The sequence below is a fragment of the Phodopus roborovskii genome, unplaced genomic scaffold, assembly GCF_943737965.1.
Source record: "Phodopus roborovskii unplaced genomic scaffold, PHOROB, whole genome shotgun sequence".
Classification (NCBI taxonomy): domain Eukaryota; kingdom Metazoa; phylum Chordata; class Mammalia; order Rodentia; family Cricetidae; genus Phodopus; species Phodopus roborovskii.
Window position 1 is genome coordinate 38185798 of NW_026126418.1, and position 20169 is coordinate 38205966.

The 20169-nt window shown below is 37.7% G+C and overlaps 1 protein-coding gene across 2 annotated transcripts in view; it reads left to right on the top strand.

The window, feature by feature from the left end:
- Ttc21b (tetratricopeptide repeat domain 21B) overlaps positions 1-20169 on the top strand; it is a 71966-nt gene that overhangs the window by 36846 nt on the left and 14951 nt on the right. For both annotated transcript variants that reach the window (XM_051184554.1, XM_051184555.1), the window contains 7 exons: positions 3073-3179; positions 6418-6606; positions 7803-7913; positions 9038-9119; positions 13609-13759; positions 13984-14145; positions 18837-19032. In XM_051184554.1, coding sequence (XP_051040511.1) covers positions 3073-3179; positions 6418-6606; positions 7803-7913; positions 9038-9119; positions 13609-13759; positions 13984-14145; positions 18837-19032 — 998 coding nt within the window. The remainder of the gene's footprint in view (positions 1-3072; positions 3180-6417; positions 6607-7802; positions 7914-9037; positions 9120-13608; positions 13760-13983; positions 14146-18836; positions 19033-20169) is intronic.

The following is a 20169-nucleotide window of genomic DNA, read 5'->3' on the forward strand; positions in this document are numbered from 1 at the left end:
GGTTGCTGAAGTAAGTGAAAACTTTGCTTTCTTCCACTCACCAGAGAAAACTCCAATTAGCCACCTTCATATTTTCCTAAGTGGGCCCACTCCTGTTCTGATGCACAGACAGTTACACTACATTCTAGAATTCACAGACCCAGCCTACCATGAATTATAACTATTTCAAAGAAAAGGTGTTCCTGTTCTGGGCATAGAGAGACATTTTTTTTCTTTCCTAACTAGCACAGTAGACGAGCTATTTATATAACATTTGCATTATGCTGGTTGTTATTAGTAATCTAAAGATGATTTAAATGATATCAGAGGAAACATTTATGTTATGGGGAAATACTGCATCACTTATATAAAGGAATTGCACACCCATGGATTTAGGTATTGCCTGGAAGTGCTCTAAACGAGTCCTCCAGGTACTGAGGAATAGCTGTATTTATACTATGTCTGTAGTCCTATAGTGTTGAGTGTTCATCTTATATTTTGTTTTTCCTTATTTGCAAATATAGCCCTTTGTTTCAAAAACATACATCCTCATTTGTATTCTTACCACGGAATATTGTATATCACCTATTGGTTAGCAATTGAAGAAAAATAAGAAGTGTGATAAGGTTTCAGTTTCTATATCTGTATGTACATACTAGAATTGAATATTGTTTCATTCTTTTTTGTTGCTTTGTTTTGTGGGAAGGATGATCTCTCTGTTGGCCCAGAATTCATGCCAATCCTCCCTTCTCAGCTGACTAAATTCATGAGTCACCTTGCCTAAAAGATTATACTGTCTTAAGGATAAAAATGCCCAAGTTCTGTGTAGTGTTCATTGTGAGAATGAAACATAACCCTGCTCTTTATTTGTACCTCATTGATGACAGAGGTTAGTCTTTCTGTTTGTGGATCACTGTCTCTTTTTAATATGTCCTCTTGGTCCTTATTCCTTTGCCTATTTTTCTGATATATAGTCTTGCTAGGGCTGGTGTAGTGTTTGTTTGTTGGTTTGTTTTTAATCAAGTTTATTTATTGTGTCTTACCATATATTGTACCTTTCTTCTTTGGTTTTTAAATTACTTTATTCTTTGAAAAAGCTTTCCCAATCATGTTATAAAAGTCTTGAGACTTTTTGTCTTTATTTTTGAATCAAGGACTTAAGCCACATAAAAATTTTCTCTGTATCATATTAAAAATAGATAATCAATTTAATCCCACATATAGGACTCTATAGAATCATTCCATTGATTTTCTTTTGCTAACACCATGTATGTTCCCTCTGTAAAAGGAGTCTGCCCTAAGCTTTTTAATACTCCTAAATGGTCTTAGTTTAGTTTTAATAAAGCTGACCCATAAATCCTCCCAATTAGGGATACATTTACTGTGGGATTTCTTACTTGTGCCAAACAGTGTTGGTTGGTCAGATCTTACTATTAAATACAAAGGAGCCTAAGGTTATAGCAGAAAATATAAGTATGTATTTTATAGAGGTTAGCTGTGTTATGTTTAAGTAGTAAATGCTTAATGAATGTTTGCTGAGTACAGCCTGAGGCATACTCAGGTACCCTCATACACATTCCATGTGTTACTATATTAATTAGCTTTAAATTGACCCTATTTTTTAAAATCAGCACTCTACAATTCACTTTCCTTCATGTATACAAGTTTCAATAGCTCATAACTACAATACCTAACTTCTAGCATACATCTTTAATTTATTCTGGCTATACCTAAATTCCTAATGTACCTCCCCAATATGTTCTGCATGGAATCCTCCTCCTATCATTCATTACAACTTTAATTTTAATTGGTAAGAATCAAAATCTTGGCTTCTGCCTTCTTGTTACAGTTAAATGCTGATGACTTATATCTGAGTTTCAGTCTTCCCATGGCTCTTTTCCACTACTTTCTATCCCCATTTGCCTCTCTCCTGGATTAGGATGGTAGCTAGCTGGCCTGCCTGATTGCATCCTCCCTACTTCCACCATTCTGGCCTGCTTCTATTCTCAGCTGCTGCTACAGCCTCCCTGAATCCAGAAATGATCTGAAACGTTCTAGCATAAATCCAGCCATATTACTTTTATAGCCCTGCCACTCTGTCCCTCTAATTAGGACAGAGAAAAGACAGCTTTCATGGCTTTCACACTGTCTATTTGTTACTGATGCCCATTTCACAGTTTTTCTTACCTACAAAGTAACCATGACAAATTTTGGAGACTTATGCATTCCTCGCTGAGTTTTTGTTACCCAAATTTGTTAATTATAAAACAAAACACTACAGGTTGAAATGTTAAACCGTGTTTGAACCAGCAAGATGGCAGCTTGCTGCCAAGCCTGAGACCTGAGATTTAACTCCAGGATCCATATAAGAGCAGAGAACCAACTCCTATATATAGTGTTCTGTCCTACAGGTTCAGTGTATGTGGAAACCTGTAGCAGAAAGTGGCCTGGATTGTACACTCCATAAATGCTGGGACAAACTTAATTTGTCCTCATTTAGGTAGCTGCCATGCCCCTTAAGTCACAAAGCATTCCTTAGATCACCACATGCCACTTTGTTTGGATTATTTATCAGACTTATTGAAGTTTTACCATAAGCATGCTATGTAGGTATTCTTCCTGTATTCTACAAGGGAGAAGGAGATAACTAGCTAGAGATGAGCCTAGACTAAACACCAGACGTATTGACATTACAATTTGTACCCTTAATGATGGTAATTTATTGAGAATTTAAAAAGCTATTTCCTTAACTGTATGTAGAGACTATTCTATTGTAATGGTTTCAACAAACAGATATTTTACAGACTAAAAAAAATGAAAATGCAATCTTGATATGAGTGATGAGATTATCTGCTAATAAGTGTCTAAAACCAAGTACTGGTTACCATTCAGCTGTCTACATTTTCTTCCAGCCAATTACTATCCTAATTTTAAAAGGTTTTGCTATACTACTTTAACTACATAAAATTTAAATTATATTTACTGTCAAAATCTTTTTTAAGATCAGTTGTGTGTGTGTGTGTGTGTGTAGTGTGTAAAGAAATATAGACATTTATTTGAGGTGACATTATCCCTTTTGCATTTCTTTCTTAGTAAATGAATTGTCAGCTCTCATGGAGGATGGGCGTTCCCAAGTCCTTCTAGCGAAAGTTTACTCTAAAATGGAAAGGCCTGGCGATGCGATTGCTGCATTACAGCAGGTACAGTGTGTGTGATTCTGGGCAGAGGGTAGGAGTCCACCTGAAAATACTGCCTGTTAACCTGCTAGTTACAGAGGATGTATCCAAACAAATAAGGACTGGGTGCCTGAAGATGGCCCACATAAAACATGCTAGTGTAGCAGTTAAGCATGCTTCCCCATCTTTCTCCTGTTCTACAGCCCCAAAATGGGGCAGTGTTATGACTCAGGTTTGAACTCAGTGCTTAATGTCTCTACTTACTTTTCCTAATATTTTGTGGTTTTTAAAGTACAAGTTTTACACTTCCTTGGTTGTTTTCCTAAGTAGTGAAATGGCTTTCAGTCAATTTTTTTCCCAATTTCTTGCTAACCATTTTTAATAAAAAAGTGAAAGTCATTATTCTATCAAGATGGTTAAATACCATTTTACTTTTATCTGTTAGTATGGTATATTAAGATAACTCAGATATTAATCACTTTCTAAGTGGTTTTGCCAATATTTAAAGGTGTTTTCTGACATTTTGTTCAGATTTTATGCATGTAGGTCCATGAAGGAAGTCTGTAAGAATGCTGTTTGTTAAAGAACACTTCAGTTTTGAAAGCACTGATCCTAGGAATCATGGCCACCATCAAAGTCTTAGAACTTAATGTTTGTTTAAAAAGTTGCAATGGTTTACTACATCTCTCAGAAAGTATGTGTTTGAAATTTAATCCTCAATAAACAGAGTTGGGAGTTCTACCTATGAGGGTGTTTAAAATGTTTATGGATTCATGTTGACTAGGAAGAGCCTTAAGCTTCATTCATATCAACCACCTACTTTGTGCCCATCTCACCTTCAGTCATAGGACGGCAGAGAAAGAAGCCCTTGCTTGATGCTGCACGTGGTTGTGGACATCTCAGCCTCAGCTACTGAGAGTAATCTCTTTTTAAAAAAATAATAAAAAAAAAAAGAGGGCAATGTTAATAATCAGGTGGATAAACAAGTATAAACTGAGGCTATCTCCAAGGTTCAAATTATTCCAGTTCGCAACTTGATGAGTAAAGAAAGCTATCCTTGGGAAGTTGCTTCTGTTGCAATTACTGTTTGATTTTCTTTTTCATTTTTTCTGTCTTACTGTGTGCAAAACAGGTAGAGCCAGAAAGATGGAACATGTTTCAGCACATTAAATAATATACATGTATATAAAACAACAGAAACATATACACATGAATGCATAAATATGTAATTATGTAATCAAATATAAATTATATGAAGAGAATGAATCTTTGCTGTATATTATGCACATTCATGTTTTATCTTCCTTTGATTTCATAAAGTCTGTTGTAACCCTCTAAACAGGTGATTCAAAAAATGAAAATTTTGAAATGTTGTAAATCATATTCATCAAATATAAATTGTCAACCAACATTTATACAGGAGTCTTTGAAACAGTGCCCTATGTGCAGCCTAATGTGTGGTATATAGCAGACACTCACTACTTACTAATGTGTCACAGTGAATGATTGTCAATAAATCAGTGGTTCGGTCTTACTTGTTAAGTACTAAAGAATAGGCATTCTCTCCCACTTATTAATGATCTACAAACCAGAAGTATGAATAAACAGACATTTTTCCTATCTATCAATCTGCTTACTATTCTTTTTTTATTTATTTTATATAACCAAGTCCATTTAAATGAAAACAAATATTTATAGACAATATTTGGGAATTTGGGTGTCGTTCTTTCCAAACTACTTCCTGACTGTAGTCTGTAAGGCTGCTTTGTCTAGATGTTTTGAATGTAGGATCACCTGGTACTCTGTTTCAGGCGTGATCAAACCACATTAGTCTGGAAAGAATCCACAGCTTTTCATTTTCTGTGGAAACAAAAATAGAAATCCTTTTCCCCAGTAACTTGTCCTTGAACTTAAATTTTGGAGTCAAAGCATTTTTTTTAATTTAATTTATTATTTTACATGTCGATCCCAGTTCCCTGTCCCTCCCTCTCTCTTTCCCTCCCTCCCTTTTACCCTCTCTGCTCTCTCACATGCACCCTAACCATCCTCCCCTCCTATCCCCCCACCCCAATTCCATATGTAGGGGAATGCCATCCAGTTGGGGTCATGTAGGTCTGACAGGTCCTGTGAAGTAGGACTAGGGCTTCTCTCCTGTCTCTAGTTAAGTCTGCGTACTATTCTTATGCCAGTGAGGACACCACATTTCTAGGGTGCCTGTGCTTAGCATACGTCCATGTTTATGAACACTGATTACCCATCAGTAGACATTTAGGTTGCCTTAAGGGCTCTTCATTGTGTTGCTATCTTTGTTAGTATTCAGGCATCTGCCCTGGCCTGTCCTTGGGGTTCTGACAAGATATGCCCTCAGCTGCAGCCACTAAGACCACCACTTGTGCATATTCACTATGTTCCCTTTTAAAAGGGCCCTGCCCACCTCCTATCCTAGTCTTTTTTTCTCCCTCTCTCTCTCCCCTTTTCCCTTTCTCTTCCCTTTTGTCCTCTCTTTTCTCTTCTGCTGCGACTGTCTCCAGAGGGCGGCCACACCTCTTCCCTTCCCCCCCCTTTTTTTTATAATCCCTTTCCATAATTAAAAAAAAAAAAGTCCTCTGCTTGAACCTTATCACATGACATCTTTCTCTCAAGTGCCACTTTTCTTAAATTACAACAATCATTTTTTGTTAGTTTTTATATTTTACAACACAGATATTTCTTTATAATAGGTAACTAGTTGTGTTTTCTTTCCATCCCTTCTAAATAAATCCTTGATACCTTCACAGGAGGGAAAAAGCTAAGTTCAACAGCCTGGTTGGGTTTTGATATTGCTCTTATTTTTTTCCACAAAAATATTTGATTAATTAAGCTGCAAACATGCAATGTACTTGTTACTTATAATCTACCAATATTTAATTTTATTATTGAACTTCATTAATGTAAATATTTAGCATTTATAGTTATTTACTCATAGCATCTAGTGAGCTTCCTAATTGTTCCATCACTTGTTTCCTTTGTGGTGATTTTTTTTTTCTGTGTTCATAAAAGAAAAAAAAAAGACTCAATATTTGCAGTACTTGGTTGGACAGATACTGCCTGCTGGCTAATTTGCAAATTGCTGCATGTTTGAGATCTCAATAAGGCTTACAAACCATCAATGCAATGCTCATATAATTCTTATTGTGAAATTATACTGTTATATGACCTGTTGAAAATCACTCCTTTCCTTTTCCTTATTCTCTGTCATTTTTTAATGCTTACTGTTTTCTAGGCTCGAGAACTGCAGGCTCGGATATTGAAGCGCGTTCAGATGGAGCAGCCAGATGCAGTTCCTTCCCAGAAGCACTTTGCAGCTGAAATTTGTGCAGAGATTGCAAAGCACTCTGCTGCTCAGCGAGACTATGAAAAAGCAATTACGTTTTATAGAGAAGCCCTGGTTCATTGTGAAACAGATAGTAAGGTCAGTACTATTACAAAAATTATAAGTACCTTTCATTCCAGGTACCATCTAACTTGCTCAGATGTAGAACATATTAATAAAGAATATTTGAAAGTATGGGTAGCAAAAAAAAAAAGAGCAAAAATAAAATAAAACAAACAAACAAAAAAACCAGGTTTTAAAAAAAACTCAATTCTGTTTCTAGAAAGCCTACCGAATGCATACAGAGCTGGGAGTGGAGCTTCACAGTCGATTGCTTTCCTAGCATATGCCAAATTTGGGTTTAGTTCTCAGTAATGAACGCTTAACATAGGGGGGACTGCAGAGTTGACACAACCAGTGAAGTGCTTGCCACACAAGCATAAGGCTCCACCATAAGGCTGTGTAAAAAAGCTAGACACAGTAGCACATACCTTTATCCTAGCACTATCAAGTCAGAGTCAGGAAGATCATGGGATTGCTGGACAGTCAGCCTCTCTGAATTGCTGAGCTCTAGCTTCAGTGAAAGACCATCTCAGAACATGCAACAGAAAGTGACAGACAGGGTAGTACACCTGATATTGAACTCAGGCCCCTCTGGACACGTACACGCACACACGCACTGAAATTTCTTTATTTTAAATATTCATCTATGTTTCAAAAATCAGTTTTAAAGCGATTTTTAGTCAGATATCTTGATGTAGATAATTTGATTCAGTTAAGTAATACTGTCCATTTCAGCATCTGTAGTTTGATAGCTCCCTGGTGCTGGGACTGTGAAAGTGACTACAGTGACTCCGTATGGTCACTGCTGGAATAGTCTTTGGTAAGACTATTTGGTACCCTTTGCAGTGGTGGCCGAAAGAGCAGAAATAGCAGTTCTGACTCAGAAGCATTGTCTTATGACTATGTACCAGTTGGACCCTTTTCACTTTACAGTAAGAAGGCAGGTTTAAAAAAATTTGCCTTGGTCCTTCCAGAGAAGTTGGTACTGAAATACAGTGTCCAGCTTTAAAATGAACAATACCTTTACCTCTCCACCATTCAAGTGAATTATCACTTGCTTTTCAATGTTTTTTTTGAAGAGCCAGTAGAGATGAACATACGTATCGTTTATCTTCTGCATTGAGCATGACCATTTTATTGTGATAACTTTCCAACAGGTAAAGTTTAGTCTCCAGACATTTCATTCATTTTATTTTGAAATCGATTTCTGACTGTCTTGCTTTGCTGCCTAGATAATGCTGGAACTGGCACAATTATACTTGGCACAAGAAGACCTTGATGCCTCCCTGAGGCACTGTGCACTGCTTCTCCAGAGGGACCAGGATAATGAACCAGCCACCATGGTCAGTCTGAACTTCTCTGCTGCTCAGGCACTGGAGGTTTATTTTCTATTAGGAATGTCCAAAGTTTACCCATAGAACCATTATTAAATGGTGAGGTGCTGTTCTTTTTTTCTTATGAAAGAATAATGTTTGTCTAACATGGGCACATTTACCAACAAATACCAAAGATCACTAGCCATACAGTGACAGGATTGACGACACATCCAGATTACATTTTGCTCTGCCTTTAGAGCTGGTTAACTTTTCTTTATGCCTAAGGGACATATTGGATAGGTAGTTCTGTGGTCATCCCTCACAAGATTTGTTAAACCCTCACTCTGACATTCTGGGCTAATGTAAGACTTCAGTAGAACTGTAGAACTTCTGAAGTCAGAGAAGGGAAAAATAAAAGACCACACCTCAATGTGTCACTGCCTTGTTGCATATGGTTTTTCTTTTCCTCCTGGGTTGAAGCTTTTTCTTTTTTTTTTCAGCTTTTAAATATCTCGTATGGATGATATTGTATAAAATTCACTCAAGCTTACCATTACAACTAAGTAGAATGTAAATTATCTTATTATCTTGCCTTAAAACACATGGGAAATCTCAGCAGGTCTTGCATGTTTTCCATTTGAAACATATGTGACTTAAACTTTTTTTTAATCTTTTTTATTGTCACTTTAGGGCAGTGTGTCATGTTTCTGCAGCAGCACAATGGAATGTTAAATAGCCTTTGAATTGGTTTTGTAGATAAATATTTATAATATTTATTTATATTGCAAGGGTAATAGGGGGTGTGCGTTTCAGCCCGTCAGAGGTCAGAGGCATTGGATAATCCTGGAGCTGGAGTTAGAAGTGATTGTGAGCTGCCCGTAGTGGGTGCTGGCAACTTGGGTCCTCTGCAAAAGCAGTACATACTCTTAAACACTGAGCCATCTCTCCATCCCTTCAAATTTGTTTTTATGTCAACACTTGAATTTTTTTTTTGCTAAAAATCAAAATTTTGAGCAGAGCAGTCTGTATGCTTGGTTAGATTTTGCAAATTTTTGTCCCTCCTATTTTTCATAAACATTTTATATAAAATGTAAAGAATATGCCATATAAAAATGTGTGGTACTGTTTTTAGAACCAACTTATCTTTACAGTTGATGGCTGACCTCATGTTCAGAAAACAGGACTATGAACAAGCAGTATTTCATTTGCAGCAGCTTTTAGAACGCAAACCAGGTAAATGCATGCTGACTCTTTTTGTTCAAATGTAGTCACCCCTGTCTCTTTAGGTTTGGTTTGTTTTGCTTCTTTAGCTTATTGGCTGTTTAGGAAGGAGTAGTTGATTGATTTTGACTCTGCTAACCCCTCACTTGGGTCTAAGTAACTCAAGTGGCCACCAGGAGAATGCCTCACTGCCTATTGGTCTCTGTAAATTGTGAATACAGTCTAGCTGGGCTGCCTTGCAGTGTGCCTTTGTTACTTTAATGACTTCACCATCCCAACTGCTTTGCACACTTCTTCTGTCGCCTCAAACTTCTTACCACCTACCTTCCCCTCGCCTAAATAAACCTTCCCACTTCCAGACTGAGAAAATACAAGGAATTGGAAGAGAATTCCATTCCCAGTCACCAGCGCCTCTCCTTAACCCTCATCCTTCCTAATTCTGATTCCATTTGTCACCTGCTTTTCCCTGTGCACTGCACACAGCCTCCTGCCTATAAAGAGGCTCTACTCTGTAATTTTTTTCTCTCTGATGTCATCGTTCCCTAATCAGTATGAAGCCCTGCAGTGACAATGCTCAGACATAAATTACTTCATAGTCTCCTTGCTCGCTTTGCCCAAACCTACCTTTATTTCCTGTAGGTCTCTGTCATGGCTTTCCTGCCATTTCTACTTCCCATTCCACATGCTGTTTTCATTCTCCCTCAAGCTGTTCCCATTTTCTATTGCTGTGAAGGAATTATCTAATCGTATTTAAAGCACAGTCTTAGCTTCCTCATGAGTAGGTGTAAGCTATTCTTGGCCATATTGCCCTCACGCATCAGAGTTCACTTTACAGGCTTTAGAGCAGCCCTCTTGTGTCACATGGGTTTTCTGTCTCCTAGGTTTCTGTTGCTCAACACCAACATTGGTTGCAAACAGTTGGTAGTTCTTGAGTTGTTAGACTGGCTGCTTTGGAGCATTTGTAAACAAACATGTCTCTTCTTTTTAACAAACGTATAGTAATTGTACAAAGTAAGAAGTTTCCTACGGCATTTTCCTGTATGTATATACTGTGAGTCCATCTTGTTCATTTTCTTTAACCCATTCTGTCCCTCTCCCTGTTGCTCTCACCTCTTCTTCTCTAAAGAGCATCATTCTTACTTGTGTAATTGGTTTAAATGTGTTTCCATGTACTGTCCAAGAGCTGAAGTGATGGTGTAGTTGTTAAGAGCACTTGATTCCCAGAACCCATCCATGTCACATAGCTAATCATCTGTAAATTCCAGTTCCAGAGAATCTGATGCCTCTGGCCTGGTAGATGCCTGTCTCAGGGGTATACTCGTACACACACACACACAGTTAAAAATAAAATATTTGTAACAATAAACGCACTGTCCAATTTTATTGCTAATTGAAAATACCTTTTACAATTTTAACTCTATCAACATATTGTATATTTTCTAAAATTTTCCCAATCATCTTGATGTTTCTCCTTTTCCATTTTAATTAGTTAACAAGTACCACAGTTCCATCTGTTTGGTTGCTAAGTAACACAGTCTGTTGTCTTCTTCTGACCCACTGCTGCACTTAATACCCTTGTCCTATCACCTGTTCTTCAAGCCCTGGGCTCTTGCTGCTACTGGCTGTTATGTCATCAGATCAATACCCAAAGCTACTTCTTTGCTCAAAGTATGTCATGCTTCAGTGGAAATCCTGAAATTATAGCATGATTTTAATGCTATCATTGCTTGTGTTAGCCTCCTGCTTATATTTTCATTCCTCTTCTTGCCACACTCCCCAGACTGTACTGTGCTCTGTGTGTGCAGGTACCATCCACTGCTGGGAATGCCTTTGCTGGCCTGGCAGTGTCTGGCCCCATCCTTGAGGCCACTCAAAGGTTAGCTCTTTGAGGAGAGCATGCCTGACCTCTCAGTTATGTATTTCTACAGCACTGCACTACTGCACTCCATAACTCACTTTCATTATTTTAATGTCTTTGCACTCCAGCAATTAAAAAGAAATATACCAGCTACTATTTTTACCTAATGATATATTGCCATTTTTAAAAATGGAAACACTCATTTTCTCAGATGTAAAGCTAACAGAAAGATTACACGAAGTAGTTTAGTCTCTTTGTGGTCATTAATACTTTAGCTAATGATGAATACATTTTAGCAGTACTAGATGGAGGAAATTTTTCAAGAAACTGACTTTCCTGTGTTGAGTGTAGATATTTGCAAAATATGCTGCATACACATTAACAATATCATACAAAGAGTTTGTCCAAATAGTTTAACTTTTAGTCCTTGCTTAGTTGAATTCTACTTTCAGCATCTTTAACTTTATGATGGATCCTGCATCCTATTGTACAAGGACAATGTAGCTAATCATACTTACAAATATCTTTCATATCTTTATTTGATTTAATTTCTGCAATGCTCTGAAGGTTGATACTATAATCACTTTAAGAAAATGAGCCATTTTTAGTAAGAGATAATTTAATTTACTTGTCTTCACACCACTAAGCGAAAAGGCCAATTTTGAATTCTCTTTTCCTAAATCATTGTTCTTTAAATATGATACCGCAGGCAGGATAAACAAAATCTATAGACTTCAAAATTAGGTTTTAGAGAGAGTAAAGGATATGCATAACTGAATAGATGCACAACTTCCAAAGTACTTTTCTTAATTTTTATTCTGACAAGATGTATGATATAAAAATATCTTAACCATGTTTTTCTCTCTCTTTTTTTTAAGGTTTATGTATAAGTACTTTATCTGTACATATAACTTTATATCAGAAGAGGGCATGAGATCCCACTGTAGATGGTTTGAGCTACCGTGTGAGTGTTGGGAATTGAACTCAGGACTTCTGGAAGAATAGCCAGTACTCTTAACTGCTGAGCCATCGCTCCAGCCCAGTCTTTAACTATTCTTAGGCATACAGTTCAGTGGCATTAGTATGTTGGCATTGTTTTATACGTATAAGCAGTGGTCATCCATCCCCAGAATTTGTGTAATCTTTCTTAACTGTAACTCTGTGCCCAGTTCCCCTCTACCTCTTTGCCTCTGCTGACAATCTCCATTTTACTGTCTACTTCTGTGATTCTGTGTGGCTGATAGGATATCTGCAGCACGTGTCCATGTGTCTGACTTATTTTACCTAGCATGGTCTTCAGAGTTCATCCCTGTTGATATGTTAAGAATTTGCTTACATTTTTTGAAAAACTACTATTTTATGTGTGCTTATATCAGATTTATCTGTCATCTTTAATGGACATACAGGTAGTTCCCCTTCCAAATGACTGCAAGTAACACTGCTGTGGATATGTGCACAAATATATGCTTGTGGCTTTATTCAGTGCTCCAAGGCATGGTCTTATAAGAGTACTGATAGTACATATAATACTGTCTCTTTATTTTTAAAAAATAGTATCAAGGATAATTTATTTTAAAAATCGGGGCTGTGTTTGTTTGGCCATGTAGATAATTTAAGTCCAGTGAAAGTCCTAAGAAATTCCTCACAGTAGTGTGTGTAAGAGTTTTAACAAATTCCCTATGAGTTCTGTGATAATTGAAACAAGAGTCCCAGAAAAATGACCTACTAATTAATAGACTGTCAGGCAGCTGTTAAAATCAAAGCATTGAAGGCCACTCAGTGACAATTGAGAAATAGTTATTGTTTAGTGTTGAGTCAAAATCCAAACCTTAAGTGTCAGCCAAATTTTATTTACAAGTAGTTGAGTATTAGTCATGTGTATATAACTCTCCTCACTTCATGAAACTAAGTCTTTTTTTTTCCTTCTGCACACACAATTTTGTGTTTTTTTTTTTTGTTTGTTTTGTTTTGTTTTGTTTTTTGTTCTTTTTCCCTTCCTTTGATGTTCATGAATCTTGGTCAAAAACCATCCTCAGATCCTAGTACATTACTGATAAGGGAAAGTTAGAAGAAACTTAGAAGAAAGTTATACTGGAAACCAGAGAACTGAGTTAATTATTTCCTCTAGGAAAAGGTTGAAAGTAGATTAAAATCCTGACACTTATATGGCAAGGCTGCAGTATGGTCCACTGAGTGTAGTTAATGTTAATTTCACATGTTAAATCCATTCTGAAATAAAAACTTCACCCACTTCTATTGCCGCCCTCCATCTGCAAGTAGGAAAAGCGTCTCAGAAACAGTAGTCAATCCATCTTCCAGAATCTAGAGTTTAGATGACCTAGATAAGATGCATATTTCTAGAGGGTTTCACTCCAGAAGACTGAAAAGTAGCAACAAAATGAACCTTTTTCTAGATATGACTTCATTACACTTTCTTCCACAGTAGCCAGCCTAGTGAGACGGGTATCATTTATAGATGACAAAGGCTATACATCTCATTATGAAGTTATACCACATAAAATCGTCATTTGATTATACTTTGTGTTTCATTTGAAATAAATTATACATTAATAAAGTAGAATTATTACCATCAAAAAAATGTCTGAACATGTTATCTATATCTGAAATACTGCTTGTTTCTAGATAATTTTATGACTTTGTCTCGTTTAATTGATCTCCTGAGAAGATGTGGAAAACTTGAGGATGTTCCGAGATTTTTTTCAATGGCTGAGAAGCACAATTCCAGAACAAAATTGGAGCCAGGATTTCAGTACTGTAAAGGATTACATTTTTGGTAAATCTATTGACAGATAAATCATGCATCATAATGATTTTCTCCCTGATTGTACAAAAAGTCGAAAAGTCTTTCCTTCATATTTAAAAATAAATATACAATTTAAAGTGTTTAAATAGATTTATTTGAAGCATATTATGATGTGATACAAAATTTGTAATCAGTGATCAAACCGTTTTTTTTTTTTTTTTTTTTTTCTTCTTCTTTTTCAATCATTCAATAAGGTATACTGGAGAACCAAATGATGCCCTTCGACATTTCAATAAAGCCCGAAAAGATAGTGATTGGGGCCAAAATGCACTTTATAATATGATAGAAATTTGCTTGAATCCAGATAATGAGACTATTGGAGGTGAAGTGTTTGAAAACCTTGATGGAGACCTAGGGTGAGTAGCAATTGACACGTTTCCTTGATAGCGTTTTTAAAGCATTTTGGGGGATAATAAGCAGCAAAGCAAAAGATGATCAGGAAAAGGCAGATTGAATATGTATAATGTTTTAGCATACACACACACACCCACGTGGGATAAAATAATGATTCTAAAAGTAATAAAGTAATGATTCTCCATCTCAGTGTGTAGCTCCCATAGGCTCATGTGTTTCAGTATTTGGTCCCCAGTTGGTAGCACTTTTTGGAAAGCTTAGGGAGGTGTGGCCTTGTTGGAAGAGGTGTGCCACTGAGGGTGGGCTTTGAGGTTTCAAAAGACTTGGAAAATTCCCAGTGCTTTCTCTCTGCCTTGTGTTTGAATCAAGATATGAGCTCTCAACTTTCCTTTGCTGTGCCATCATGAACTCTTTTTTTCTTTTAATATTTCTTACTTTACATATCAATTCCATTCCCTCTCCCTCCCATCATCCCATGCCACAGAACCCCTACCCTATCCCCCATCCCCCATCCACTTTAAGCTAAGGGAGTATCCCTCTATGGGGAATGGGCTCCCGAAGTCTCTTCCTACCCTACATCCTGGTTCCACTGTCAGAGGTCCCATAGACTGCCCAGGCCTCCTAACTGACACCCATATTCAGGGGGTTTGAGTCAGTACCATGTGGAATCCATGAGCTCCCACTTGTCCAGGTCAGCTGTCTCTGTGGGTTTCTGTAGCCTGGTCTTGACACCTTTTCTTATCACTCCTCCCTTTCTGTGACTAGATTCCAGGAGTTCGTCTCAGGGTTTAGCTGTGGGTGTCTGCTTCTGTTTCCATCAGCTTCTGGATGAGGGCTCTATGATGGCATATAAGTTAGTTATCAATCTCATTATCAGGGAAGGACATATAAGGTAGCCTTTCCACTGTTGCTCAAATTGTTAGTTGGGATCAGTCTTGTAGGTCTCTGGACATTTCTCTAGAGTCAGTTTTCTCTTCAAACCTATAATGGCTCCCTCTATAATGGTATCTCTTTTCTTGTTCTTTTCTCTTCTTCCCCTAACTCAGTCTTCCTGCTCCCTCATGTTCTCCTCTCACCTCCTCTTCTCCCCTTCTCTTTCTCTTAACTCCCTCTCTCCTCCTGCCCTCTTCCAGATTTGCTCAGGAAATCTTGTTTCTTTCCCCTTCTGTGAGGGACTTTGTATGAATCTCTTGGTGGGCCTCCTTGATTCCTAGCTTTTCTGACAGTGGGGATTATAGGCTGGTGATCCTTTGCTCTATGTCTGAAATCCATATATGAGTGAGTAAATACCATGTTCCTATTTTTGTGACTGGGTTACCACACTCAGAATGGTTTCTTCTAGTTCCATCCTTTTTCTGCAAATTTCAAGATCCCATTGTTTTTCTCCACTGAGTAGTACTCCATTGTGTAAATGCACTACATTTTCTTTATCCTTCTTCAGTTGAAGGGCATCTAGGTTGCTTCCCAGTCTCTCAAAGGAGTGGGGATGATTAAAGATATAAAGGATTGTAACAGGTAATGCTGCCTTTCATTGACATGTAATCCATTTTTAATGCATGACAATATCTGAGACCATTCAGTTGTGCCCACACCACAGATAGTTGATCTGAAAGGAAGCTGATGTTTAGTATTGTGGAAGGCATAGAGTTAGGCAGTGCATAGCTCTCAGGGGAAGGTCCATTCAAGAGTGGAAGGAAGATTGGACTAGAGAGACCAGTGAAACTTTAAAGTAGAAAAATTGCCTATTTGTTTTAGAAAAGTTAAGAGAAGTAAACATACTGTTATAGACATGTGGGTATCCTAGTACAGACCCTCAATTAAACAGTTGAAATACAAACTAGAACTCAGGAGGAATTGTCAGTGCACATACAGATTTGAAAGACACCTCCAGGATTGGATCTGTATGAAGGGCCCTTTTGCAAATTGTTATCTGTAGCCATAGGAAACAGACTAGATTTTGGGTATGCTAAAGCTATTATAAATAATGCTGCTATGAACATAGTTGAACAGATGTCTTGGTTTCATGGATGTGTATCATTTGGGTATATGCCTAAGAGGGGGATTGCTGGATCTTATAATAGATTGATTCCCATTTTCCTGAGGAGCCACTGTACTGATTTCCAAAGTGGCTGTATAAGTTTGCCTCCCACCAGCAATGGAGGATTGTTCCCCTTTCTCCACATTCTCTCCAACATAAACTGTCATTGGTGTTTTTTATTTTAAAACACCATTATGGACTCTGATTTAGTCAATTAAACACATTGTTTTATAAGTTGCCCTGGTCATGCTGTTTTATCACAACAATAAAAAAGTAAAACAATTAGGCATGAAATGCTTTCCATTTCCTAAATCATAATAGATGGATTACAAAGGCATCCCCCTAGTTATTCTGTCAAAAATAAAATAAATTACAGAATTTGACAACTGTAATAAACAGTCCACATAATAATAGTAATGACTGGCATTGGGGGAATGTCTTAGTAGATAAAAAGTTTGCTGTACAAGTATGAGGACTTGAGTTCAAGTCCCCAAACCCCACATAAATGCTCAGTGGGCTTGGGACTGGCCTGTAATTCTGTTACTCAATAGCCAGAGGCAGACGGTCTGCAGAGGAGCTGGTTAACTAGATTGGCTATATAGGCAAATTCAGGGTTCTGTTGCGGCAACCTTCCTTAATATAATAGAGAGTGATTGAAAAGCATTTCTATTGTCAACCTCAGGCTACCACATGAACACATGCAATGTGTAGGCATATACATATGCATATCATACACACACCGCACAATCAAAACAAAGAAAAAGGTAATAGTTCCTGCTTAACACATAGTAACTTTATGCTAGCCCTATGTTCTTGGTTCTTTATATGCATTATCTTCCTGATTTCCTGAAACAGCATTGTGCAATAAGCTCAGAGTCACTTATCTGAGGCAATGACTAGAAAAGATACAACAAGGCTCAGACTGAGTGCTAACCTGCCACACAGCTTTACAGTGTTCACCCTGGTTTACTGCTGGAAAATGGTGGCATCCCTTCAAACTATAGTACTCTCTCAAAGGAGTGGGGATGATTAAAGATATAAAGGATTGTAACAGGTAATGCTGCCTTTCATTGACATGTAATCCATTTTTAATGCATGACAATATCTGAGACCATTCAGTTGTGCCCACACCACAGATAGTTGATCTGAAAGGAAGCTGATGTTTAGTATTGTGGAAGGCATAGAGTTAGGCAGTGCATAGCTCTCAGGGGAAGGTCCATTCAAGAGTGGAAGGAAGATTGGACTAGAGAGACCAGTGAAACTTTAAAGTAGAAAAATTGCCTATTTGTTTTAGAAAAGTTAAGAGAAGTAAACATACTGTTATAGACATGTGGGTATCCTAGTACAGACCCTCAATTAAACAGTTGAAATACAAACTAGAACTCAGGAGGAATTGTCAGTGCACATACAGATTTGAAAGACACCTCCAGGATTGGATCTGTATGAAGGGCCCTTTTGCAAATTGTTATCTGTAGCCATAGGAAACAGACTAGATTTTGGGTATGCTAAAGCTAGCAGTCTCAAGATCAAAAAACGAAAATCAAATTGTACAGTTATGAAAGCCAGAACATAGGACCTGCAGAGAAGATGGCAAGACCAGATATTTTCAGTAATACTAAACAGCCTATACCAGAGAGATGACCCACTAGTGAAGGGTATGTAGTGCTCTTCCAGAGGACCTGCATTTGATTCTTAGCACCCATGTTTATTGGCTCACAACTGCCTATAAGTCCAACTCCATGGGTATCTGTTGCCTCTGGCCTGCAATTATACACACACACACACACCACATACATTAAAAAAATAGTTTCTTAAAGCTTCAAGTCTAAGGAAAGGTGAGTGGTTTTACTGATGTAGGAGCACCCCCTCTGTGTGTGTGTGTGTGTGTGTGTGTGTGTGTGTGTGTGTGTGTGTGTAGGGAATTTGCCATCAAGTATTTGAATTGTCACTATGCCTGAGGCCTGAGATTTGCCACCTTTTAGCACATAAGATTTCCTTTTCGGGTGAAGAAAAGAGATTTTATATGTTTGATAAACTTAGACTCAGATGGGAGTTTTACCATTTGTGATCTTTGAGAAATTGTTCTACATTCTGATTCTCAATTTCCCCAAATTGAAGATACATTCAGTATGTATTGAATGAACATAAACTGAAAGAATATGTCCTGATTGAACATGTACTGTGTGAAATCATAGAGCATTTTCTTTTCTTTTCCTCCCTTTTCTCTTCTAGTATTCCTTCTGAAAATACTAAGTATAGAACACCACTGGACAATATTATGATTCTAGTTCAATTTTTTTTATCTTTTTTGTAGAACGAGAAACTGAACCTAGGACCTCATCTATATTAGCCTAGGGAGAGTCTATGTTTATTCTAACTACATATTAGCTAAATTGACATTTACAGTGTATAGATATTATCTAATTTCATTCTAGAGTGATTCAGGGTTTGATGGTGGTGTCTCACTGAGACCATAATAATTTTAGTAAAAATTCATTTATGCTGCACCTCTTGGTATTAGAAGAGAATGAATGATTGCTCTTCGCCACAAATTCCTTAAATTAGTGACAAAGAGAAGCCAGGGCCCTGAGTTCTCATATCAGTTGGTGCTGTGTCATGGGGAAGAGATACATGGGATTTATTCTCTGTCCATAGTAGTTCCACTGAGAAGCAGGAATCTGTGCAGTTAGCTGTGAGAACGGCAGAAAAGCTCCTGAAAGAACTAAAGCCTCAGACAGTCCAGGGCCGCTTGCAACTCCGTGTGATGGAAAATTGCTGCTTAATGGCTACCAAGCAGAAGTCCAGTGTGGAGCAGGCACTGAGTACCTTCACTGAGATAGCAGCCTCTGAGGTCAGTGGCTTTCCTCTACCGCTTTGTCTGCCTTTGCTTGGTTAAGACTATGTACTGTTTTTGATAGCTGATTATTTTCGGAACATGACTTAATAACTCACACTTAATAAAAAGTGGATAGATACATACTTATGAATACTCTTCCATGGTGTACCATCCATTATTGTGGGTTAGTCTCTGAGGGGGCATGGGATTAATTCTACAAAAAGAAAATTCTTCATGAGAGCACAAGATAATTCTAAAGAGAAGAACTTAGTTCTGGACTATTCCCATGCTGTAGCTGTGTCTGAGTCTAAGTTACTATGTGAAAATGAATGTAGCCTGGCTGGTTCACCTTCTCACTCCGGTGTCCTATGAATTTCTCCAGAAGGAAGAACTAAATGGGATCAGCTGACAACATGTAATTGAGTTATGCAAACAATGATTTTTTTCTTTAGCAACACTGAAATGACCTCCTGGAATATTTCTTATTGTTATTTCCTTTTTCTTTTCATGTCCCACTCAAATGTCAAGTCTCTGTCACTTTGAGTGTTTGGTTAGGTCTTGTCCTTCCCATACACAGTACTACTAAGGATGGGACAGGCAGAGTTAGCAATACCTATTTTGAACCATCATCACTGATCTCTTTTCTCTACTACTCTAGGACACTGAAAACTCACAGTGTGCCTCTCAGAGAATATCTAAAGTCTTTTTGTTTTGTTTGTCTTGGAGGTCACAATGGTAGCTAAGCTACCAAAACACTCTTACAGTGGCCCCATTGCCCGCTTTCCAGGACTCTGAGGAAGAATAAAATGTTATGGATTGTAAGCATGAGCTTTCTGTCTTGGCTGGCCCCATGGCCCTTGAGAGCCCCAAATAAACACCCAAGACTTATTTTAATTATAAAACTGTTGGCCTGTGGCTTGAGCTTCTTATTGGCTAGCTCTGTCTTAATAATTAACCCATTTCTATTAATCTAAGGATTTCCACATGGTCTTATCTTACCAGAAAACACAAGCCTACACTTCCCAGAACTCTCCTCCTCTGGTAGCCCCACCTATCCTTCCTGCCTGGCCACTAGCCACACAGTGTTTTGTTCATCAACCAAAAAGAGAAACATACACAGAAGGACAACCCCATCAATGGATTTGTGTAGAC